This window comes from Syngnathus typhle, linkage group LG21 (assembly GCF_033458585.1).
Source record: "Syngnathus typhle isolate RoL2023-S1 ecotype Sweden linkage group LG21, RoL_Styp_1.0, whole genome shotgun sequence".
Taxonomy (NCBI): Eukaryota; Metazoa; Chordata; class Actinopteri; order Syngnathiformes; family Syngnathidae; genus Syngnathus; species Syngnathus typhle.
In genome coordinates this window covers 3,403,685-3,429,315 of record NC_083758.1, presented here as the reverse complement: position 1 = coordinate 3,429,315, position 25,631 = coordinate 3,403,685, and the positions used below count along the sequence as shown (strand labels likewise).

Below are 25,631 nucleotides of genomic sequence, written 5' to 3'. Positions count from 1 at the left end.
TTGCAGAATAAGTACCCCCCCCCCCCCCTCTCAGACCTGCTCCAAAGTCTTGTAAATCACGATTATATTTATGCACTGTCAGCAGTTTTGGATTCCATAATGTTGTAACATTTAGATGTCAAAAGTTCAGCTTCCTGTCCATGTGCGCGTCAGCTGAGAGTCGACTCATCCGGCGTCATTTCCAACAACAACAGAAAATTGAAGCAGGAAGCCAGGGGGGCTTGTAAAAGGAGGGCTTTGGCGCTGTCATAAGAACAAGAATGGAACTTTGAGTGCATCTAATGATACTTTTATAGCCTGGCGAGCGCATTATCTAACACATCTAATATAAAAAAATAGTCTACGAGCGATAAAATAGATTTTAAGACTGCGCCTCCTCAACTGTGACAATATTTTGGCCTAATTGAACTAAAACTGGCAGTGGAGTACTTTCTCCACATTAAACTATTAAATGACTTTTTGGGAAGTCTATTTGAAGATGGATTACAAAGATGGCAAATTGTTAGCAAATGCTTGTGTGCTTTCAATCCCTTAATTTGTCCAATTTGTGTTTTTTGAAATTCCAAAGTCTTTCCCTTTATAAATGATGAATGAGGTCGGGGTGCTTATCATTAGTGTTGTGTGTTGCATTATTAATGGCCGTACACTACGCTGTCTTTTAAGTGCAACCATGCCTCGACCGCATACATTTTGCCAGAGTATAAACTGGGGCTGAAAAATTAATCAAATTCAAACCGAGATTGTGGTGGAGTAGAAAGTAATTTTCGAATTGCAAAGGTTGTTTATTACGGTCAGTTTGTAGGCCGTTATCACTGTTACTAAATGCTTGAAATATTTATATCAATTTTATTATTTATTTTAAATGATAATGTGAAATTTTGGGGCAAAAAGAAAAATGGAAGTTCTTTGTTTTGCTTTTACGGGCCACATAAAATGATGGGGCGGGCTAGAACTGGCCCCCGTGCCTTATGTTTACCACCTTTGATATAATGTCAAGATTAGTTCTTAAAAAGTGAAATCCACAATTTTATTGTTTCATAAAAAAAAAAATAGAAAGTTAACATAACGCCATAAATTTACCATATTTTATTGTTTATTGTTTGAGGGAAAAAATTGAATATTTTTCAAATTTTTACAGTATAAGCTACATTTACATTATATTTAAAAAGTGTTTATTGGCACAAGGGATGAACTTCTCACCATTAGCGGCCTGTGTATGGACTCGGGTCACTTTAATAGACTTGATTTGGTTCTCTCCCTGTCCCAGCCGTGAATTAGAACGGTCAAAGGGAGGCGGTAATGTTGACGGAGTGCCGGGTGAGGGGGAGTGGAGTCTCCATTGGAAAGCGAGAATAAAGCGAGAGCCCACTGGGGAGAAGGAGGCGAGACGGAGGGAGGATAAAAGGCCAATATAACCTCCTACACCCGATGATGTGTCACGCCGACGGCTAGCCGGAGAGTATTAGCGCGGGCGAGCCTCGCAAAGAAAGCGCATCCTCCGTCATTGGTGAGTGGGTGTTGCTATATGGGGAAAAAAAACAGGTGGCACACATGATCAGGCAAGTCTGATTCATCACAAGAGACGCAAACACACACTCATGGATATGACACAAACAGTGGAAAGAGATTCCCCTCTGGATGGCAGAGGGGAATATGGCCTTATGACATGTTGCTCGTCATCATGGCGGACATGCGTGGCAACAAGAGGCTGAATTACCGTAAATTCCGGACTATAAGCCGCACCAGCTAAAATTGAGGGATATTTTAGTTTTTTTCTTATATAAGCCGCACCGGACTATAAGCCGCACGTGCACAAGCGTTTTTTTTTTTTTACAAAGAAAGACCGTTCACAGAAAGCCTTTTTAAAGTTTTAATAACATACTTTAACATGTCTTTCTAAACATTGCGTGTGACGAAGGGTTTAGAGCCCTTTGACGCAGGTCACCTAGCGTGCATTCCTACTAAAGCTCATAATAGTCACAAGCAACACAGCCAGAATAAGCAGCAGCCATAGTAGTGTTTCAAAATAGTATTTTTGTTGTTGTTTTTTTCTTCAAGATACCGCAGTGTATAAAAGTGATCAAGTCATCACAAAAATCACGAAAAAAAATCCTTATATAAGCCGCACCTGACTATAAGCCGCAGGGTTCAGAATTTTGGAAAAAAGGCGCGGCTTATAGTCCGGAATTTACGGTATTCAAGGCGACAAAACAGAAGGATACAGTCGTGTGCTGAAGATAAAGCAGCCTTAGCTAATCACGAGAAAACAAATGAACAAAAACGGTGCACAAACACATGTAGCCCGACAATATAATAATACTCAGGCATACAGTATTTATTCTTAAAATAAGCGACATGCAAGATCACGGATCAGCGAGTTTAAAAAAAAAAATCCAATCAGATGGTGCAATCCGTCCAATCTATTTAAACTTGTTTATTGGTAAAATTGGGGACTTGATCGATCCTATGGGTGAGATGGGGACAGAGTTGGGGGGGGGGGGGGCGTCGGTGTGGTGAAAATGAAAAGACAAAAGGCAATAAGGCGAAAGCAAACACGCACCGAGGCTTGCCGTGAGCGCCAAGTCACACAAACGCACACACACATGAACACACAGATCCGGCATATGTCTCCAGTAGTGCCAGTTGGGAGACATCTGGTGCCAAAACTCCACAGGTCAAAGTAAGTGACACGCTCCACGAAGCGTGGACACGTCTGTATGCGAGTGTTTATTTGGGCGCCAAATAAGTCCAGCGGTTGCTATGGTTACCGTAACCTTCCTCCCATTAGACCGCGTCTTGTAAATACACACGCTACAGAACAAACAAACTGAATTTAAAACATGTGTTATCATATGAATGGATGCGGTGTCCGGAGTATTCCAAGGATTTTTTTTGTCGGGAGAAACCAAAACATCATGTTATAAAATTCCATTTTATGACAGATGATAAATAATTTAAAAAAAAGGATGCCGCAGCTCGCTTGTTGTTGTTGTTCGTTGCAACACGGCAGCCAAGACAGCTGAGATGGAACATGATATGAATGATTTACTGCGACACAAGCGCAATAATTGTTGGCCCATTAGCGAGCGGCTCTGGTGAAATTCACTTAAAGGCACAAAAGCACAAACAGGCGTCGTAATCAGATCGGCACATTGTGTGTATCGCAGCAATAATGAAAAGATAAAAAGCTTATCTTGCGTAAGAGTCCACTTTTTTTTGGTGCGTGAAATTTCAAACAGTGACTTTTCAGACACTTTCTTTTGCAAAATATGTTCCGCATGCTCAACAAATATGTCGCCAAGATGTGATTGTTACGCAATGACTTTCTTCCGACCGCTTGTGACCTCTTCGTCTTTATTTCTTAAGTGAGTCTAGTTGTTTGGTAGCGCCGCCGCTAAGAGTTTAGCGACTTTTTACAAAACAAAAAAAACCCACAGATGATATGATTGTTATACCGCGAGTTTGGGCGGCGTTGCCTTCTCATTAGGCTGGAGAGAGATATAGACTATGCCGGCATGGTGCGCCAATCACGCTGCGTACGTGTGTGCAAGCTCATTAGATGGCCTGCAGAGAGAACAAGAGCCAGTGGCTGCAATTACACACATATAGACAGAGTAACAAGCTGCCGACATGCAGCTAAAAAAAAAAAAAAAAGTGACGGCGTTAAACTATACTTAACATTGTCATCAACTTTAGTAGGGGGTGGGGTTGTTGTAAAGTGTTTGTTTGGACTCCTTACTGAAGGCCACAAATTAATTGTTGACAATTAGGGATGCAATGATTCTAGGCTTGTAAAAATGCTCCGATACTAGGACATCCGATACCAGGCTGTCATATATGCAAAATCAATCTATATAGTCCATCCATCCGACGTGTACACATCCTTATGTACTCGGTTTGATAACACACACGTGGAACAAATCAAGCGCTCCTCAATGGAGGTCATCTTGTATTGCGACCCATCACTCACCAAAACAATCCCTTGGGATCTTTGCTAAATAACGTGACTTCCCAAACAAAACAATATGCTTTTTCGCACAGCTCGCTGTGCAAGCTGGTCCTAGTTCGTTTTCACAGTGGGAAGCAAAGCAGAGAATTGCAACACACTCAACCAATCAGAAAGTCCCGAAACAAAGAGAAGCAAAGAGGGAAGGTTGCGCAACGCCAGCTGCGGAGCAGAGCTAACGCCACTCGTGGTAATTGTGATTAACTGTTTCACAAATTCCAAATGAAATGAGGACATGTTACTTTTTTTTTTTTTAATTAATCTTGAAATGATGTGGGACTTTTTGCAACAGAGGAAGCACGTAGGGCAGCAATGCAAACTACAAGGTTTACTCCAGTATCTTTTATACCAGTGTGTGTGTGTGTGGGGGGACTTTTAAGGGGAGGAACGCGCCCGCACCCCTAGCGGGACCCAGCCAAAATTCCCGTTGGTTCACGCCGTCATTAAATGTTGTCAGGGTCTAGACGGGGGAGACAGTCCCCCACATGGCGCCCAAGGGAGGAGAAGGGGAGGGGGGGGGGGCAAGGACGTTTGATGAAACTACTGTATCTTTCTCAAAGACGGAGTGAGGGGTGGCTGGCGGGTGTCAGGAGTGTAATTAGTGCAGGAAACACACACGACCCACACTGAGAGGGTCCCCGGAGAGAGTGGGGATGAGGGACGTCGGGGTCGGGGGGTCGGGGGGAGCTCAATCATTAGGTAGCGAGCGTGTGTTTGTGTGCAGGTGCTATTGTACAGCTGCACTTTTAACCTTTCACCTCTGACGCTATTCATCGTGATGCCACATTAGAGGCCTTTGCTTGACGCACACACACAAAGACACTTCGGCTTTGTGTGTTCAAGAGCAGCTGCTGCGACGGTGTCACGTAACTTAACAAGCGGGCGCCATCCGAGGTCAGATTCGAGTACTTTGAAGGCGCGACATTAAGATTTTCACGCATCTTAGACTTGACCTGAAGAATTCTATAACATGTTTTTCAAATAATCTTGGCGGACTGTCAACTCACAAAGTCTTGTCATTCATGTTTCCGTTAAAGTATCGGTGTCTTAGTATTGTAATGTAATAGTATTGCAAGTAAAGAGCACATAATGAATGAATGGAATTAAATGTGTTTTAAATATTCACATTTTTGCATTCCAAGTGTTTTGCTGAACTCAGCCGTGATTCGTTTATGCACCGCAGGGAATAGCCCAAACAATTCAGGTCCAATCTAAACATTTTGTTGCATTACCAGCTCATTCCCTCATTATGCTGATTAGCCGAGCCCGAGTCACACTTGCGAATTAACACACTCTGCAGATGCAAATGAGTTTGCTGCGGAGGACATACGCCAGTATTAAGAAGTCTGTGGCGCATCCGGTTGGGTAGGAAGGGGGAGGGGCTTAGCCGAACAACAGCTGTCGGGGTTTTGATAAAAGCCACATGACCCTCCCCCTTGCGGACCCCATGCGGAGTGCGACCCAAAGGCCTTACGGCGCCGGGCCCAGTAATCCTGACTTCTCCGCGCCCGGGGGAGCCGACGCCAGGCACCTCGAACCTCCGGTGCCGGGGTCCGGATTTCCCAGCAGACTCGCCGTGTGGGCGTTCTGCTTACATATATTTACATCCCACTGGAACAATCCCGACCAATTTCTTTTTTTTATTGATGTGGTCGGTTGTACACGCAAGCGGGCTGGACGTGTGTCCGTGCGTGCATTTCTGTCAGAAGAACCAAAATGGGTAATTTATCAGATAAGCTTGCTCATTTGGGCTTCTTCAGGAGGAGTGAAAGGAGCTGTAGGGAGGCTTTCATCTCTCAGGAGTCAAGATGGAGTGAAAGCAGAAGGGGAGACGGTAAAAAAAAAAAAAAACGAGGTAAAGAATGAAAGAGATAATCCGAGAGGATGTTTACCTTGCTCGTGCTGACAGGGGACAAAAGAGGACGCTAATGCGTGCTGCCCCCTGTAGGGCCACGGGAAATTGAACGCTGGAAGTTGGGCGAGAAAAAAAGTCACGTGCAGGTATCCGACAAACAGCCGCATGCGTGGGGACTGAATTCATCTCGCCTTCTTGGAAAGCTCAAGGAGGCCATTTGCAAGTCAAATGTGGCATATAATGACGCGGGGAATCATCTGGATTTATTGGAAGCCACCGTGAACGAGGAGAGAGGCTTGATTTGAAAAGAAAATGCATAGATTTTGTTCCAACGACCAATGAATAGACTGGGGTATGTTCAAGTGGTACCCTAAGGAAGGGGGCAGAAAAGTTTGTTTTTTTTGCTACAGGGCTACAACGATTAATCGAATATTTCATCTGGTATAAAGCAAAAACTATTCTGGGAATATCTCGTATAATTAGAAATAAAATGGAAACCGATTTGGAAATCTGTACCTTGAAGGATCACAATAGGGCTGACAAATGATTATTTCAACAATCGATTAATCTGTCGATTATTGCATCGATTAATCTGATCATTGTATTTATTCGAAAGCGGCCCATTATTTCAAACTGATGCTTACAATCGTTTTATTTTGAAATAAAAAAATAACACAAAGACAAATAGGTGTGCTTTCAAGGAGGACTACTAGAAATTGAAGAATATATATCGTTGAGAATCTGAATAAACACAAGGCGCTTGTTTTAGGGCGATAAATCAACCTCTCATCAAGTCGCCACAATAACGGTGCCGAGCCGCCGCTGCTGGGCTCATTTCCCCCATAAATATCTTTAATGTCTTTAAAAAAGAATTCCGGGTAGACAATTGCGAGCCATCCCGATGCCCCGTGGCGCTCTATGTGATGATGTCAAATCACAAAATATCAGGAGCATCCTGATGAGGAGGAGTTTTGATACGTTTATATTCACCAGGTTATCTCCTGGTTTTATTCCTCGCGTTTATCGCCGAATCATTATTTGCATAACGTTTTCTATTTTATGATGATGAAGCAGCCGAGCATTAAAAAGGTGGGGAAAAAACATCTGCTGGGCGTGAGGGACAGACGTGCAACCGTCGAGATAGCGGCTGAAGGGAAGACGAGGAACCTTGTTGTTGATCTCATTAAGATTAATGCACTCTGACAGGAAAGTAAACACAGGGAAGGATACAAAACACAAGCAGGGAGGTGTCGTTTTAATGGGATCAATAGCCGGGGCATCCGTGCCGGGTCGGCGGCCATGTCCACGGTGACCCGGCTCCCTCGCTGATGGGATGACTCATATCCATTTCACACTCACTCCTTTCTCATATCGTCAGTTAGCCGGGAAAAAAAGAATCCCGCTAAATAAACACTATTATTTATTGATTTCAAAATGTTGCACCTTTAATAATGAATTACTTTTAATTTATTCGGAGCTTAACTTTATAGCAGAATGAATACTGAAGTCAACAAAACCATTTTGTCAGGAAATTTGCTGAAAAATGCATCCAAACTAATCAAGAGATTTAAGACTTAAGACAAAACCACAAAGGATTTCATCAGAGGGGGAAAACTGGAAGACTGGTTTAGAGTTGCCAAGACTCTGGACTTAAACTCAATAGAGTATGCAATTTATCCACAGAAACAAACAGGAACTAAAAGATACTGCAGTACAGGTCTGGAAAAGCATTCATGCTCATTTTTGCTAGCCTGCTTTTTGCTAGTTTTTTATTGAGTGCTAGCATTAAGCTAGCAATGCGTTTAATTTTAGCTTTACCAGAAAGATTGGCTAGTGGTGATCTAAGATGAATGTCTACTAGATGTCCCGTGTGGGTGTAATTCTAGAAGATGAATTGCCAAAATGTATCAACTGCAGAGAACCGCATCAAACACTGAACCCCTGCTGTCTCGTTCCCGCCTAGCCACCATGTGTCATTAATCTCGTAAAACTGCACCATCACCAACACAGCACAAATTGTCCAGAAGAGTCACTTCCCTTCAGGCTCCATTTTCAAGAACGCATCTTTGGAGAATTTGTTTAAAAATGAAAAAATAAAACAGCTGGTAAATGATGTGAGGCAACACACAAGAAGTCCCTTTGCCTTCATCTCCAGTAACGGTCCCTTCAGTTTCAGTACCGATGCTGCCAGTAACCGGTCCTGGAAACAAAGCCCTCCGAAATACATATCACTGCCAACACATGGCACACGCATTTACACAACAGTGCGCGTGTGGATGTGGATGTGTGTGTGATCGAGCTCAGCATGAATAATTGAACACAGAGAAAGCAGAAGTAAGGGAGGGGTGGGGGTGCACCAACTGCCAGACTCCGCTCACTTTCGGAAGAAGGCGAGCCAAAAGGTATAGAAAAGAAAAGCAATAAATGATGATTTTTCTCTAATGAATCAAATTAAATAAGAAGTGACAGATGCGTGGACGATGATTAGGGGTCAAGAGTCGGGGTAGGTCAAAATCGGAACAATGGACGGACACAATGCCACCTGGGCTGCATAAACAGACGCTTGACGTAATTGATCGCAACACAAAGGCACATGAATAATGTTAGTGAAGAACACGAGTCACAGCCTTTGAAGAAAAAAAAATTATTCATTCAGGATCAATTTGTTACGGCTCAACCAACAGATGACTTCATTTGGCTGCGGCGAACAGCAACAAAGGCGCAGAGATGCTTTCCGGAAACTTAATTACGAAAGATGAAGAATATTTGCCACTATTGGTCCCTCCCGCCCTGTTGTTTTCGACGGTCCCTAAGAGGCTTGAAACCGAAAAGTCGACCCGGCCGGCGGCTTTTGTGGCTTCTAAAAGCGATGTAATCGGGTCCGGAGTTTAGAGAGGCAAACTGATTTGCGGATTCCAATTGGATTGAGGCCCGTTTGACCATATCTGATGATTGTAATCTGAGCTGGGTTTTTAGCGGCATAACTGAGGATTTTCACGAAGCTCATTAGTTCCTTTTTCAGTGCATTTATCGCATACATTGGCTTTTCACATCCGACACGGTAATCCTCCATCCATCCTACTCCAGACAAATGACATGTTACAGATTACATCCCAATTAAAGGCGCTGTCGGAGCGCCGTTTACCCGGACAGCAGACCCCCTCCGTTAAATCCCGATTAGCGATCCTATTTACACTTGTTGCCAGTTTGATCAAAGTTTAGCCACCTTGGATCTGAGGGCCTTTTCATCTCAGCTGGTTCTATGAGGGGAGGGCGGTGTTGTTGGCGGGAGGATGCTCACTGGCACAAACTAGGATAAAGAGTCACGGAGAGTGTTGGAGGTGTCTGGAAAAACCGGTTCAGCAAAAAAATACAAAAAACATTAGGAAGCATTTGATGGCTGTCAACAGAAAGCCAATCAGAAGTCAGCAGTTGGAAAACTGATACTGATATAAAGTATACGCCAGGGCTTGAATTCAAAATTGGCCGTTGAAAACAAACGGCAAATCACAATTTTCCCGTTTGAGTCACCTTCGTGGGAAGTTTGCAAGCGTGAAAGCTACATACGTACATTCCAGCAGACTCCCAATTCTGCAAATAATTAGCTAGCTAACGCTGTCCTATCAACGAAACTATTTAGACAGCTAGCTTCTCCCTGTTGGGCGGTTAACACCATGCTAGCAACAAATCAATGGTAATTTGCAATGACCTGAGAGGCTAACTAGCTTAGCGCTAGCTAGCATGAAGCTAGTAGCAATGTAGATGGATTTAAAATGGGACCAAAAGATAGAAAAATATCCTTTGCTGTTGGCAGAGTATGGCGTGGGATTCTGGAGATTACACTCAAATACATTTGATATTGATTTGTAATCATATAATCGGGCTATATAAGAACACTGAATTTAGAATTTGGATCAAATTAGATGTTTCATTTGTTGGACGATGCCACATTTGTACATTGAGAAACCCATTCAAGGTGATCTGATTACAATACAAATAGCAAAAATGGATCTTTCGTAGCCTTTCAAGAACTGAAAGAGGAAAACGAATCATCAAAAAACAACTCATTTATTCAAATAACACAGCACACTTGCTCAGTCTTGTCTGCCTTTCACCACCCTCTCAAACGTCCGTCCTCACTCTATCCCCTCAGGGACTTTTTTTTGGCGCCGAAACAAACTTTGAAGTCGCTGTCCCGTAAAACGATATTACTCTCATTTGTTTGGAGGGTTTTTTTTGTCGTTTGTAGCCAGAAGCACAGAACGAAAGAGAGAAGCGAAGAGAGATGGATGACATGAGCGAGTAGAGACACAACACAAGGCAAACAAGTGATGAGAAACAGTAAAGATGAAAGGATGGACAATAAGCCAGAAAGAGAGTAAGGACATTTTAGGTGTTTTATGGACACTCTCCTCTACTCAGCCCATTGGACCATTCATCACACCATATGCACTCAAACACTCCCATTGTCTTTATGGGAGCTCATCTTGTGTAAAAGCTTTACTAGACATGATTCAAGTGACCCTGCGAAAACCAACAAACAGGGCCATACTCGGATGATACGATCCTCGCTCTGATTGACGGCTTACGGAAACCCATTTTAGCTTTAAAAAAAAGACAAACTTTTCATCGTCCGACTTACAAAACAATGCCCACTCAGGGTGACGTGTTTCTTTACAAGATTCCCGTCAAGTGTGACAGATTTGATTCAAGTGCAATACTTTTAATGGAGGGGTATGGAAGTTTATCTGTGCCATCGGATTTTGAATTCGAATTTGTAGCACTGAATTTTTTTACATCCAATTTTTAACACTGAATTTTTTTTTGCATCTAAATCAGACTTTGAATTTTAAAAGCCATCGAATTTCTAGCACTGAATTTTTTTTTCCCTAAGACATTTTTTTCAATGTCTCAAAAAATTCAGTGTCAAAAAATTCAATGTCTTAATAAGTTCAGTGTAAAAAAATTCGACATCTCAAAAAATTCTATGTAAAAAAATTCAATGTCTAAAAAAATTCAGTGTAAAAAAATTCGATGTCTCCAAAAATTCAGTGTAAAAATATTCAGCGCGGACATCCGGGGTAACCAAGGGAGAAGTAATCGATCCCTGTATCAAATCATCCAACGTTCAGCCAATCAAGTTACGCTCCATTGGTCATGTGACGTCGAAACAGGAACGTCGTGAAGTTCAAAGGTAACAGTAACAGTTAATACTGTAATACTGTAATGAACTTGAACTTCACGACGTTCCTGTTTCGACGTCACATGACCAATGGAGCGTAACTTGATTGGCTGAACGTTGGATGATTTGATACAGGGATCGATTACTTCTCCCTTGGTTACCCCGGATGTCCGCGCTGAATATTTTTACACTGAATTTTTGGAGACATCGAATTTTTTTACACTGAATTTTTTTAGACATTGGATTTTTTTACATTGAATTTTTTGAGATGTCGAATTTTTTTACACTGAATTTTTTAAGACATTGAATTTTTTGACACTGAATTTTTTGAGACATTGAAAAAAATGTCTTAGGAAAAAAAAATTCAGTGCTAGAAATTCGATGGCTTTTAAAATTCAAAGTCTGATTTAGATGCAAAAAAGAATTCAGTGTTAAAAATTGGATGTAAAAAAATTCAGTGCTACAAATTCGAATTCAAAATCCGATGGCACAGATAAACTTCCATAGAGGGGGATCGGGAAGGTCGGAGAGTCACCTTTGAAGAGTCCGAGAATGAAGGAAGCGATCAATATCAGGCGTAGAGGAAGACTGTTTGTTTGTGTGCACACGCATCGCATTGTGCGAACGTCGAGAGCTACGCTGGGTTGTTGTCGTATAAATTGCCCGGCTCTCAACTGGTACTTCACCTTGACCTTAACTTGCCTCCGTACGTGCCTGAATAAAAGATATTTGATGCTGCATGTTGCTCGTTTGATTGCGAATATTTTGGTTTAGAGCGATAATAACAGTACAGAGACCTTAACATAATGTTAGGTGCTCGATTTTGATCTCTCAAAGTTCCAGCATGTCCTTGAAGATATGACAATAATGTTGTATTTTATCTACGCTAACTGACCTTGCCGCAAACTACTAGCGAACTTAATTTCCAAGTTGCAGCTGTTGTTGACGACTCTTCAGCACAATCGAAAATCGTGCGCAACATGATACCGCAGAGCGTACAAACAGAGGGCCAGCTTGTCGGCTCTAAACTTCCCCATTGAGTCCGCTCGAATCCCATAATAGTAGATATGAGTTGCCTAGCAACGCAGCCTAGCAACTGCAGAGGGTCGAGATATGCTATCGCCGAGGAAGAAACCGGAGAGGAGAATGCCTCCACTCTCATGGAGGCTTTTATTAAGTGAGCGACGAGGGGGACACACACACACACACAACTGCGGTGAAATGGATCTAATGTGAGTTTTTATTACTGTTTGCTAACAAAATAAGATGCCGATGTTCCGTTTGAGATCAGGTTTTGGGGATTAGTTTCTTTACAAGCTTAGACACTCACAGTATGAGAGGACAACACAGCGTATGTCGTGTACGGTTTAATATAACGTTTGCCAACAATGCTTTTTGTTGCCTTTAAATCTTACACAATGATAGCCTCAGGTGTACTTTTCTATCACAGTGACAACAATCTGCTTTAAATGTAACATCGCATTTTCCAGCTGTGATCGTAAAGACGGCCTGAAGCTAAGATCCTCCATTAGCTTCGAACAAAGCTCGCTACGCTCAAGCCCGGAGACAAAATGTCCTCTTTTCTCCCTCAAATGATGAGTAATTTTACTCCTCATCCATAAATCAATTATGGATAATCCGGCGATACAGAGAATTAGAGGCTATTTAACATTAAGAAGCTTCAGTGTGCGGTCGCCAGGGCGCAGTGATGGAAAGATGTCTTGGCGTTTCTTTTCAACCACTACCAAAGAGGAAGAAACAAGGTAAGGATTATGCTAAAGCTAGCAGTGCAACAATGCTAACACAAAACTCTAGAGGCACTCTGACTCTCCTTGGAGACGAATGAAGCCGAGGTATAATCGTTTCCCAAAAGATGAGAGTAGACCCTCGCTTCCTCCTGCTCATTTGTTCATGTTGCACACCACCCTGCTTCATTCCCCCCCTCCCCCAACCCACCATCCCTCCACCCACGAAAACTACAGTGCGCCCCAACTGTCACCACAAGCTCATTATTCAAACGCTAGTAGACATGTTGGCCTTATATACTAATCACAAACGAATGGCTTATCCAGCAGCTGCAAGCCGGCCTGCTGATCTCAAACACGGTATTAAATAAAAGAAGCTTCAAGAAGGATGGCGCCACGCGAGCCCGCTGGGAGAGCGTTTTCCAATTAAAAAAGCGTGACAAACAGATCAGTCAATGCAAAGAAGTCTGGAAGAAGAGGAAAAACAAGCTCCAATCGGAATTCCGTGTTTTACCGTGATAAAGGTGAAAAGGAACTTCGATGTCTACGCCATTCGTGTCTTTGGCCGCCAAGTCTGCAGCCCACGTTGTGGTAGACGTGACGCCTGCCAACGCGTTTTAGCACACGCGCTAGCATCTGTACTGTGTTCAGACGCCAGGAAATGGTAGTCAAAACTGAAGTGGAGGCCATTGTAGGCTAACACCAGGTACTCGTAAGACTGAATTGAACTGAGCCAGAATCCTTTCAACAAAAACGGTACAGCATTTGGGTTTAATCTCTGGTTGTAATGTAGCTACCAGGGGTATGTGCCAGATGGTAGCCATGGTGGCAGAAGGGGAAGAGGACAGAGGTTTGATTTGGTGTGTAAGTCATTTTTGAGACCAAACCAGATGGAACGTCCGCCATTTCATTCCCGTCAATTTTGCAATCCAAACACAGAGATGAAACAATGTGTTTTTTTTCCCCCCTGGTAGGTTTGAGTGGCTTCGCAAAGCAAACTTCCTAAACGTTACCGCTTAGCTTTATTAAAAGGGTAGAAATTGATTACATGCATGAGCAAAAAAAAACCGAGGACTTCATCTCTAGAGGGAAGAGTTGTAGACAAGATGCTGTGTTGAGATTTCGTCACTGAAAGCAGACTGAGGGGGAAAGGGGGGGATTGGTGTGAAGGGAACAAGGGAGGGTTGCACATCAAAGTATCCTTGGAAGTCCAATTTCCCAGGGTGCCCGTATGTCAAAAATCAAGGACGGAAAGGAAAAGGATTAAAAATGGCTCACTTTTTAGTGGATTGTGACAAGGGATATGCGATAAACAAAAAAATAGACACACTGTATAAATGAATCAAAGGTGTCACACTGGCGAATGTTTACACTCGCATCTGCTCAGTCGAGGAATCGAAATGGCGACATCGCCGCCCTCGCACCGCACAGCGTGTTTGTGTATGTGTTACTATGAGATTATGCGTAAGGGAAGCGGTGTCATATGAACTGGTGAATAAGGCAAAGCAAACATATATAAACTGTCATGCAATCATGACTTTTCTAAACATAACTCGGGTCAACCGTTTTCACCATTGTTTATTCAGCAAGAATTATATCAGGATGTGTACACAGGAAAAGCTCGGTCACGTTGTTTTGGTTACCAAAATTACGAGACATTACACGATTATCCACTCCCCCGTCGTTGCAATCAACAGTGAAACCGAAACTAATCCGGACCAGAGATTTGAATGAAGCTTCAACATTTTCTTAACGTCCATGAGGTGTACTTTAAAGCCGGATACGGTTACAACTGTGAAACCGAAAAAAAAACAGTCTCATACGGACGATACCGAACATTCCATCTTTTTTATTTCGTCCGTTATACCAGAAATGATTTTCTCATATCAGAGATTATCGTCTGATTAATGATATAATCATCGAGAATGTTCGTCCCAATAGAGGAAACCGCTGTTCCGTTTGCAGTCCTCAATTAAGTTTATAGCCTTAAAGTGTACTCGAATTCATCGTACCTGCCGTTGCCTGCAGGGAGAGAAGGAATGACCCAGTTGTGAGGCTGCAAAGTGAGAGGAAGGAAGATGGGAGCAGTGGAGGATGGAAAAAAAAGAAAGGTGAGTGAGGGCACCGGTCGCCCCAAGAGACCAACGGTGAGCAATGATTGGTTGGTGAGTGGGAGTGAGGCGGGGCGGGGGGGTGCCTCACCTGCAGTGCCGTGTCCTCTATATAGCGACACACACAGAGTCTGTGAGTAACACAGTGACATCAATTTAAAAGGCAGAAAAACGGATCAATCCTGACGTCAATTTTTTCCTTCGATGTTATTTTTTTTCACCAGATTTTCTTTTTAAACATGTACATAAGTGGCCAAATGGGAACACAAAATATCGTTTTTTTCGAGTAACTATGAAAGAAAATGATTGCTACTAATATTCTCATCTGTTCAAGTACCCAATAAAAGAACGCTGCTGCCTATTTAGTCCTCAAACCAAGTTTAGAAAATGCTTTTCTGAACACTGAAGCTTACCCAACAGAGGCACTCACGGAAAATTACAAAGTGGGCTCAGCACGATTACGCCCCGTCCAGTCATCCATTCAGTGGGCAACGCAAGAACACACTGTGTGATTAGCTGTGGACATCCTATTGATTTTTTTTCTTTCCCTACCGCCGAAGCTCAAATGAACAGTCCCCGTGCGATTATTCAACACTCCTACGCTATAGTCCTAATAAAAAAATAATAAGTTGTTCATTTTCGGGAGGTGCTGCTGCTACCGTAAATATTTTATATAGCATTTAATCAACAACAAAATGTAAATGACCTTTGAGAATGGGAAATTGAATGAGTGCCGCGTGGGGCTAGTTCATGCTGTGCTGGAGCTACCATCGAAGGTTTGGACACCCGTAGCTCTAATATCAGACCTTCTTGCTTCAAAATCAATTCTCAGATAAAAAGCATATACAAGCAGTCCGTTTGAAAATATGGCAACACAACAAATCTTGTGAAACATCGCAGGAGAAACCAAAGGCGAGTCACACGCCTTGGACTCGAGTCGACTTAAACAACTATCCATCCATCCATCCATCTTCTGAACTGCTTAGTCCCCACGGGGGTCGCGGGAGTGCTGGAGCCTATCCCAGCCGTCATCGGGCAGTAGGCGGGGGACACCCTGAACCGGTTGCCAGCCGATTGCAGGGCACACGGAGACAAACAACCATTCGCACTCGCACCTAGGGACAATTTGGAGTCTTCAATCGGCCTACCAAGCATGTTTTTGGGATGTGGGAGGAAACCGGAGTGCCCGGAGAAAACCCACGCAGGCCCGGGGAGAACATGCAAACTCCACACAGGGAGGGCCGGAGGTGGAATCGAACCCGCACCCTCCTAACTGTGAGGCGGACGTGCTACCCAGTGCGCCACCGAGCCGCCCTTAAGCAACTAATTTAAAATAATTAAAAACAAAACATTTTAAGATGTGGTACAATTGGCAAAAACCAATGAAAGACTCTATTTCAGTTTGACTTATCCTCGCACAGACGAAGGGCTGACACAATGTTTACGCCGGTAAGCTAGCTGGATGAACTGTGAAGTTAAGCTAGCTAGGTTAGCTCAAAAGTTTAGCTTTTCAACAATTCAAGACAACACTCAACCGAGTGTTTATCACCAGTATGAAAGTGTTGCCATGTAAAAAACCCGCATACAAGTTCAGGGTGTTGACATACTCTGTGATCCGGCAGTCGTCGTGTGAAGGCGAGAGAAAAGTTCTGCATAATTATCTCCCCGTTTGCTGCCTTGACAATAACAGGCTATGGCTGAGGGCCGTTAATAGCGCCGCTAATTAACTGGCTGAGTAGACGCACAGCTTTTCAAGTGGGCTTAATAGGCGAGATGGAGGGTAAGAACTCAAACAAGCTCTTTGAGGGTGTCAAAGATGTGGATGGGACCATTGTGTCGCTGCTCACTGTGTGATTAGATGACTTCCAGGATAGGGAAGGAGTTGAGATCATAACACGAGCTGAACCCGCTGCTGTGATGTTCTCGGAAATCCATGCACGATATTAACAAATGAGCGACTGGGATGTTTTGATAAATGATCCGACACGCTGCTGTGTGCCAGCCATTGAGTGGTTATTAGAGACTGTGATGTTACACGATAGAGGAGCAACTATGTTAAGGCAATGATAGGAGAAAAAAAAACTTGAGTACAAATGGCAGCCAATGGCAATACTGTAAAGTGATTTGTTGGATCAAAGAGTCCATGATGTGTCAGACCTCGCCACGTCCTTTTCTTAACCCCGAGCCGTCAACGCTCAGAGTCAACTGCGGTTCAAACTGTCAGGTTACAAACACACACAAAAAAAAATCTCACATGAAAAGTGAGTCATTTTCCCTTTTCAGTATCTCTCTCTGCCTACTCGAGCCCTTCAGCCACCACAAAAACACGGAAGGCGCGAATGGCCTCTCAAAATGTCTCGCCGCCGCTACACACGGGTACTTGCCTTAATAGCTGCGCAAAAATGAACAGCAGAATATTCTCGTCCCAACAGGCTGTCTCCATCGTTGCTATCTCCATCTCCGCCAGCTTGGACCCATTATTCTCACTCGCCAATTCCGGTCTCTCTGGGCTTCCCATTGGGGGAGTAAAACACATTTCCCTCTACTTCCTTTCGGAATACTAATTTAGTTTTTGGGGGAGTTTGAAGTTAACAGGAAGGTAAAGGACTACAACGACCGTGAATCATAGCGGCAAAACCGCCATTGTATGAAGCGAGCAAGCTTATCAATTATGAATAAGCCACGACGAGAAGGTGAAAAAGCCTGGCTATAAATACACACCTAAATGACATACTGAAGGTGACCGGCTATTTCCACAACGCATTTCCCATCTGCTGAGTCAGTCATGCAAACGTGCTAACTTGCTAATTGTTAGCGTAGGAGGAAGCGATGCGGTATATCCTTCACACCCCATACGTCAGCATATGTCGATTTTTTTCATGACAAACACTTCGCTACGTCTTCCTATGTGTCTCACTATGGGGCTTTTTAGGCTCACCTTTTAGGCCAGTCATTTCCCGCCTTGTTTTTTCAATTCAGTCAGTATATGCTAGTGATAGCCGCCTGTTACCATGGCAACACGCTGCTGCATTAGCTGGTAAGGGAACAGCAACACACACATATAGCGCCAAGTCAACTGGGAAGCACTGCCGCGGAATACTTAACAGCGCGGGAAACATTAGCATTCTCTCAATGCTAGCCGCATGCAGCAGGAGTTTGGAGTAAGGGCCGGAATGGGTTGTGTTGCGGTGCTTTGCCGTCTACGTGTTCTGATAGCGTAACAACGGCGGTTGGGCGGTGGATGGATTTTGGAGCACAATGCCGACACATCCTCCGGCATATTTCATCATTAGCTCTTAGCAGTTAATCCTCTGCTCCACTGACCGCGCCTCGGCTTGTTTCAATAATCTGCATCTAGAGCTAACCGACACCATTGCGGAGACAAGACGAACAAACACGTGGGCAAAAACAAGGACGATCTCAACCCGTGCAACATATGGGAACAGTCCAGAGTGATAAACATCTCAAGGAAGAGTGTCGACTCGACAAGAGTGACACAGCATTGTGAATCCAGTAAGCGGAATAATACAATGGCAGCTAAATGGCATGTTTGTGATGAGGAGGGCAGCGGGAGCTCACGAAAAAAAACACGACTCAGGTGTATGGGGTAGGGCGGCAAAGGGGGAAATTGACAGGAGGTTGAGGGAAGACGTTGACCTTTCCCTTTCGCAACAGCAGACATTAACCATCACGTGTAGAGATTGACCTGTTTGGTGCTGATGTCAACAGCTGATATGACGGACATGAATTGTCTTGAATTCTCACTCTGGGATTTTACTTCCTCTTTCACATTCGTCATGCGTCATTGCCCTCAAACTTCTTGTCTGTCTGATTGGTACAGATTAGAAAGAAGCAAACCGTGTTAAGAGGTGACTGCACTGTCACAACCTGACACTCGGCTCTCGCCAAATTCTGATAAATGATTAGGAAAAAATGGAAACGATTTGGCCTTAGGTTTTGCATGCCCAGTTTCTGGCAGCTTGTTCGGTACGTTTCAACCTTGTTCGAGCCGACATCCTCGTGTCAAGTTCAAGGTTAGCTGCTCATTGTGTGGGGAGCCAATACTCCCCATTGGGAGAGTCAGAGGGGAGCTGCATTAGCACCTCTGCAGGCAGTCCTCGGTCTCCACTCTGGTTTCCATCCGTGGTAATATGCAGCGTGAGCAAATGACCATACGCTAACCCGATGCCAGCAGGAGGGGGGAGAGGATTTCCCCTTGACCAGTGACCTGTGAGCGATGGCTTTAAACCTCACCCTAACAACGGAGTCCTTTCATCTCCATCACAGCTCCATCTTAGAGTGAAACCGACAGACGCCATATGGCAGGAGGCGGCCATCAAAGAACTCCACTCAGCTATACGCAGACCGAGAAAGACGGGTGGGAAATTCAAAGGGAAGCTAGTCGGATAGTTTACGGTTTGTATCGGCATGGATAGACTCAGGTGAGATGATTTTGGAGGGTCCCTTTTGTATGCGGGCATCGGAATGAGTTTAGATCAAGTGTCTCCTTTTCGAGAGGGAACCAATTTAAAGTTGGTCGACCATGAAAGCAAAAAAAAACCAGCGCTCGCGTCTTCAAAGCACTTCTCCAACTCTCGATTGAGACTGCACTTTCAATTCAGGAACTGAGCTTTTCCGGAATTTTCTGCTACTTCTTCCTCCGCCACAATCAACGACAAATACAAGTGAGTTCTAAGTTACTTCAAAAAGTGACTCATTCCTGCAATGACGTCTTGTTTTTTGCACAATCATAAAATAAACAATGAAATGAATCCAGTGGCGCAATTCCACTTTAGCCGGCCTGTATTGATCCAATCTTGGCAAAGCCTTGTGTTTATTTATTAGTGCTATTTGGTTGTAAAGCATTCTCTGATTGTTTTTGATTTATAACTTGACAGAAAACACCATTAACACCTTGACAAGGATGAGACAACGCATATTACCAATCAGGCGGAGAGCTTCCGATCTGGTTGACGTAAGACAACATTAGCGCCTTATGCTAGCCTTTGACCCAAAGCACGAGTGTTTGTCTATATTATTAAACGACGATCCTCGTCGAGCCGTAGCTCCCGTTTGCCTCCTTAATTAAACCATCAATTGTCGTAATGGCCGTAAGATACCCTCAAGTCCGCGAGCCAAACAAAATATTATTCCAAGCCGTCAAATAGAAACATTTCACAAGCAGACAAGTTTCATTCGCCAACGCTTCCACGCCCCTCTTAAATTCATGATGTCATAAAATGGAGCTGGACCCAAACAACGGTGCATTAAGGTCCATCTACTCTATTTTACCGTAACGCTCATTTTTATTCAGACGGATGTGTCGCTCACAAGACTATAAATAACAGTTAAAAGCTGAAAAAAAACAGGGGAGAGGCTTATGGATGGAACAACTTGAGGTGGGCCAGTGTATATAAATCAACATCCATTAGTCGGGAAGGGGGGGCTTATAAAATCACTGATAAAGGAGGTGGGGCGATGCTCGGACCTTTTATTGTTGTGCTGTTGTCTTTTATTGCCCGTGATGTCATCTAATGGTATACACTTTAACGACCGGGGAGGAGCCCGGGCGCGTATGGGGAGGGGAGTATTGGCTTGTAATGGGGGCTTGTGATGCCGGGATATTGATCACCTTCTGTCCAACATGTCTGCCATATGGACACAAGCTGAAAAGAACAGCAGCCAAATAAACAGATTTCACATGAAATTGACTATTAGTGTTTTAAAAAAAAAAAAAAATTCGAGTGGCCTCTGAAAAGGATTTGAAGGTATACTGTATTTGTACGCCGACGCTTTTATTACCCGCAGACACTAAATTTGCTGCTCATTACCATACATGAGCAGCAGGTATAAAATATGATTATATAGTTGCTCTGCAGCATGATGGTTATTACGCGAAAGAGCGCCGCCCGAGCCACTCGGGGCCCCGGTGTGCAATAAAAGCAGCAAAACAAACACAGGAAGGAGGTTGGTAATCAAGTAGAACAAACAGTGTCAAAATCACCGTTTGCTTGTGTGTGTTGGCAGCGTCTGGCCATATTTCTCCGGTTCACTTTTCATCTGTGGAATTGTTCATCTTCAAGACATAGCAGCTGTCCTCCAGCTCAACCTTCCCTCGCTTGTAAGGCGGTTTTCTTTAGACCCGTCACTGGCCCAGAGTTAGTCACAGCCACGGCCTTATATCAAGAGCAAAAAAAGCGCTAGCTAGCGCTCGCCCATCACACCTCGCGTCATCCCATTAGCCCGGGGAAAGGCCGAGGGGGGACGATCAAGGTACGAGCCGTAACACGTTAGTACGTAGCTTATCCTAGTCACGTTTCGCTTTACAAATCGTGTTTAGCCACGGGCTCTCCGACTGTCATGTGACGTGATCGGTGATCTTCCATGGTACAAAAAAATACCAATTTACTTCAGTCAACTAAATCGGAGTTACACAGGCAGCAAATTGTTATGAATACAAAGTCAAAAAAACTGTATTTGAATTTAAATGTGCCTGAAGAAACAGATAAGACGACCAATCAGTTCTGCAACATGCTGATGTGTGCTGTCTAGCAACTTCTGTAACATGCTGATGTGCGAAACCCATTTCCGACCCCCCAAGGGGGCGCCTGGATTTATAAGTCCAAAGTGGAGAAAAGTAGACTTGTGATGCAGAGGATGCACAGGAAGCATGTGTGTGTGCGTAATGGACGAGGAGGATGTAGAAAGACACCAGATAGGTTTGGCTGCAGGAATCAAATCCCCCCTCAGGGGTTCTCTTGATCACACCTCCGCTTCCTCACAACACACTCAAATTCATCGCACGCATGCACATACACGCACCACTCGTCGAAGCAAATACAGCCGACTCAGCGAGTTTGCCTGAAAGTCAATCCGCCTTACTACAACTATCCTTCCTGTCATACGCAGCATACACGCTCCCTTACGCGGCACTTCGGAAAGGTGACTCCATCTTACCTTCTTCACGCGCCCGCTCTTGGTGCCCACGAAGACCAGCGAGTGGTTCTTGTAGACGTAGGCCACGACGGAGGTCATCTTATCATTGGCGTCGGAGAAGAGGGGCCTACCGCGCACCATCTGCGACACCCCGAGGGGTGCGTTCATGTCCAGGCCGCAGAAGTCGTCGTCAATGGTCAGGAGCTAAAAAAACAAAAATGAAAATTTACATCCTTTCAATATTCACGACATGTTCAGATCATAATGGTGAAGCAGCATGTGGCACATCACCCCAGGTTATTTGGAATGTCTTGTTCCAAGTAACTGTATATAGTTTTAAGAAAATATATATTTCAAATCTAAACTATAAGTAATCTCTACCACACTTTCCCATCTTCTCCGCCAGGAACTGTCAGATGCTCAGGGCCAATCAAACGCCACAGGATCCACTTTGCAGATCTGCTGGTCGCTTGTTTGGCTGAAGCTTGAGACAGGACAGTGGGACACTTCTCCTGTTCTCATTATACCAAATCCATCTAACGAGAAAACCCGTTACAATTTTATCCACTTTGAATTTTAAAGGTCCAAAATACCAAAACACCAGTTTAAAGACTTGTTGAAACAAGGAGGAGGAAATGATGAAGGAAGAGGACTGCCATCAGGCGGCAACTCAGCCAGCTGTCAGGCACGATTCCCCGCAGTCCAACCAATGCCAGCGCGGCGAGATATAAAAATGGGAAATTATTCAAAGCATCATGATGCTTTAAAGCAAATCCCCGCAATACTCTCAGCAGCCATCTTTGTGAAAGAAAAACAGGTCTGAGGCCTATTTCTTGTTTGTATGGAGCATTCTACCCTGCCGCCAGACAATATTTATATCAGCCGTGACTCTGGGTGGGGTAGAATGACTTATGGGCTTTGATAAGAGAATAATAGTGCCGGGAATTGGTCATTATTCCACTTGTGTGTGTGAGGGGTTGAATTTGAAAACACCTTTTTAAGAGGCGAATGGCATGGTGTGATGAATGGTGTCACCATGTGATTGAATGCGAAGGAAGACTTGGCAGGTGATGCCGCCTTTGCATTCATTCAAAAAACGTCAGTCGAGATAGAAAGGTTTGAGTTATGGTCCCGTGATCACATGGAGTCCATTATCCCGAGTATAATGTGACGTCTTGGCACTCGCTGGACAAACATTAATTAATGCCAAACTAAAAACACTGTTCATTTACTTGAAACCCAAAATGGGAAGCGGTCAGAGGATTAAGTGGCTCCTTTAGTCCTAGATTCCATGTTTCACCCTAGAGTAGTGCTTCTTTGTAACCTTTCACGAGAGGCCATCGTCACGACAGAAGAATTATAGACCCTGGTTTTCATTAGATAAATGGAACGTGGCTTATCTCGGCCATGGTTAGCTTTTGGGCTAAGAGGCATGAATGATCGACGACGATTCATTGGGTTCAGACTAGGATGGTGTCACGGGGTCGGAGGGTAAAAGGAGCAAGGAGAAAGGAAGAGGGTAAACAACGACGAATATACGGGAGCACTTTTCAAATTAGGAAATTGTCACAGACCGTAAATTATACTAGCAAAGGTGGTCTGTAGGAATATCGGTAAAATTACCAAACGGACGATCTGTATCCGGGCCAATAGAACCAAGACCACAACCCCCCAACCCCATCATGACAAATATTCCTGGGCCTAGATACAATCCCCTGGATACTAGCGTCATTCCATAAAAGTTGCCTCATCATCGTATTCACTGTTTGTGATGTGCCTTTTCTTCTGAGGGATTAAAAGGCTATCAGGAACTAGCGGAGAAAACTTTGTAGTATTCGCTGCCTTCATTATCAAATGCATCTTCAGTGGAAGAACAAAAAGGCATTCCTGTCAAGAGCAATTACCTGATTCCGAGTCTGCTAAAGTGGTTTTGATCATCCAAAATAAATCTGTGCATGCATGTGCTAAATGTGTGTTTCCATCACTTCTCGTAGACCCAGCGCCATGTTATTTGCCATATTACCTCAGCCGCTTGCCAATCACATCTGCCATCTCGTCGTTTCGTGAGCGCGGCTGCTGCAATCTGGTGAAATATACTTTCTGTCTGTCAGGAACCAGACATGTTTTCATTACGCTGCCGCCGGAACATGACATTGGTACTCAAGGCGGTACCTTGGGTCTGAACGGCAAATAATATCGGCTAATAAGATGCTGATATGAATGGCGCCGTGAGGTGTACGTTTGAAAAACAATCGTGTTGTTGAAATGACAAAACATTTCTTGCCCGTCACTGATAGATCACTCCGAGTCCCTGAAGATGAATGCGTTGTGTCAACAAATAACATTCTTGTTCCTGCACACATTCTTCCTGCGCAGTCTATTTGTTTGATCACCTGTTGCGTCAATCTTTAGTTTCCATTGCCCGATTTTTAGAAAGAGGGAGGGCAATCCTACCTAACCTCCTGCTCAGTCCAGGGATTGAACTTTACCCCGGGATTGGTCGGTATACTTTAAAACCAGGAATTAAAGTCAAATCAAGACAATTCAGTCCCAAAGCAAGACGTGACAACACGAGAGCATCGTTCCTATATTTGGATAGTGGCCAGAAGTTGAGGCAGAATCAGGTCACCCTCGGCCGTATCCATCTTTCGGTTTGTGTGCGGCTGCCAGCACCACGCACAAAGCGAGCTAGCTCATGGACCAAATGAGCGCAAAGGGGGGGGATCAGCAGAGATACATATATACGCCGAGCTGCGAGAAAGAGAAGGGGCCACGCGAAAAAGCGATTAGCGGTGACTGAAAGAGATCCGCTCTCCAACGCTCTCTGATGTATGGCCTAATCGGGGCTGGCACGGCGACGAGGGCCCGTTTCGTTGGCTGCCGGTTCACAGAGTTAATGACACATATTCAACCACAGAGGAAATTTCATTTCATGTCGCCGCTCGGCTTTTACGGGCTCCAAAGAGTCCATTTTCTTGTACTGGCCTCGTCCCTTTCACCACAATTATTCCACACAAATTTGGATGAGTACCATGCTCTAATGTGATGATCCCACATTAATAGCAAGGCGAGCTGGTTGTGCTTTCATGCATCATCGGTGATTGAAGGGGAAGTTTTTTTGTCTTGATAGAAAAAAAAAAGTATCGCCTGTTAAAGTATATAATTACATATTACATTATAGCCAAATTGCTGACCCGTCAGGATGATGGGCAAAACTATATCCTGACAAAAAGGATTAGTTGAGTTTATTGTAATTATAATATACATTCATATTAGGGCTGAACAATTTAGCAAATTCAAATTGACATTATAATGTAGTACAGTTTTCGTAAAGGCTGCAATTTGAGGAAAATCTACCATTATCGATTGGTAGGATTTATTTTGGCTCGAAAAATGGTTATGCATTGCAGTATTTAGCTAGCTGGTGTAGCGTAAGTAGCAAGCTAGCAAGAAGCTTCAGGTGGCTATTTCTGCGGCTAAACACGTTATTTCAAGCCTTGATACGACATAGTTATTCTCCAAATCAAATATACAATTAATTAAATAAATCTGCTTCTGATGTCTTGTGATCCAGACTCTTTTTTGATGCTTCACGGAGGCATCCCAAGAGTTTCCTTTTCATTTCTTGAACCAACACAGACCGAAGTAGAGCTAAAATTCAGTTTGAGTCGTCGCTGTCATCGCGTAGAGTAGCTTTAACTTCCTCTTCGCGTGCCAGTGGGACGACCACCCAGTGATTACAATTCAAGAGAACAATGGATATACATACATAGGCTGATTTTTGATAGGGAATTGT

The 25,631-nt window shown here is 43.9% G+C and overlaps 1 protein-coding gene across 2 annotated transcripts in view; it reads right to left on the bottom strand.

Annotated features, from left to right (window-relative positions):
- Positions 1 to 25,631, bottom strand: part of plxna4 (plexin A4) — a 105,548-nt gene that overhangs the window by 66,331 nt on the left and 13,586 nt on the right. For both annotated transcript variants that reach the window (XM_061268361.1, XM_061268363.1), the window contains exon 3: positions 21,857 to 22,039. In XM_061268361.1, the coding sequence (XP_061124345.1) occupies positions 21,857 to 22,039 (183 nt within the window). The remainder of the gene's footprint in view (positions 1 to 21,856; positions 22,040 to 25,631) is intronic.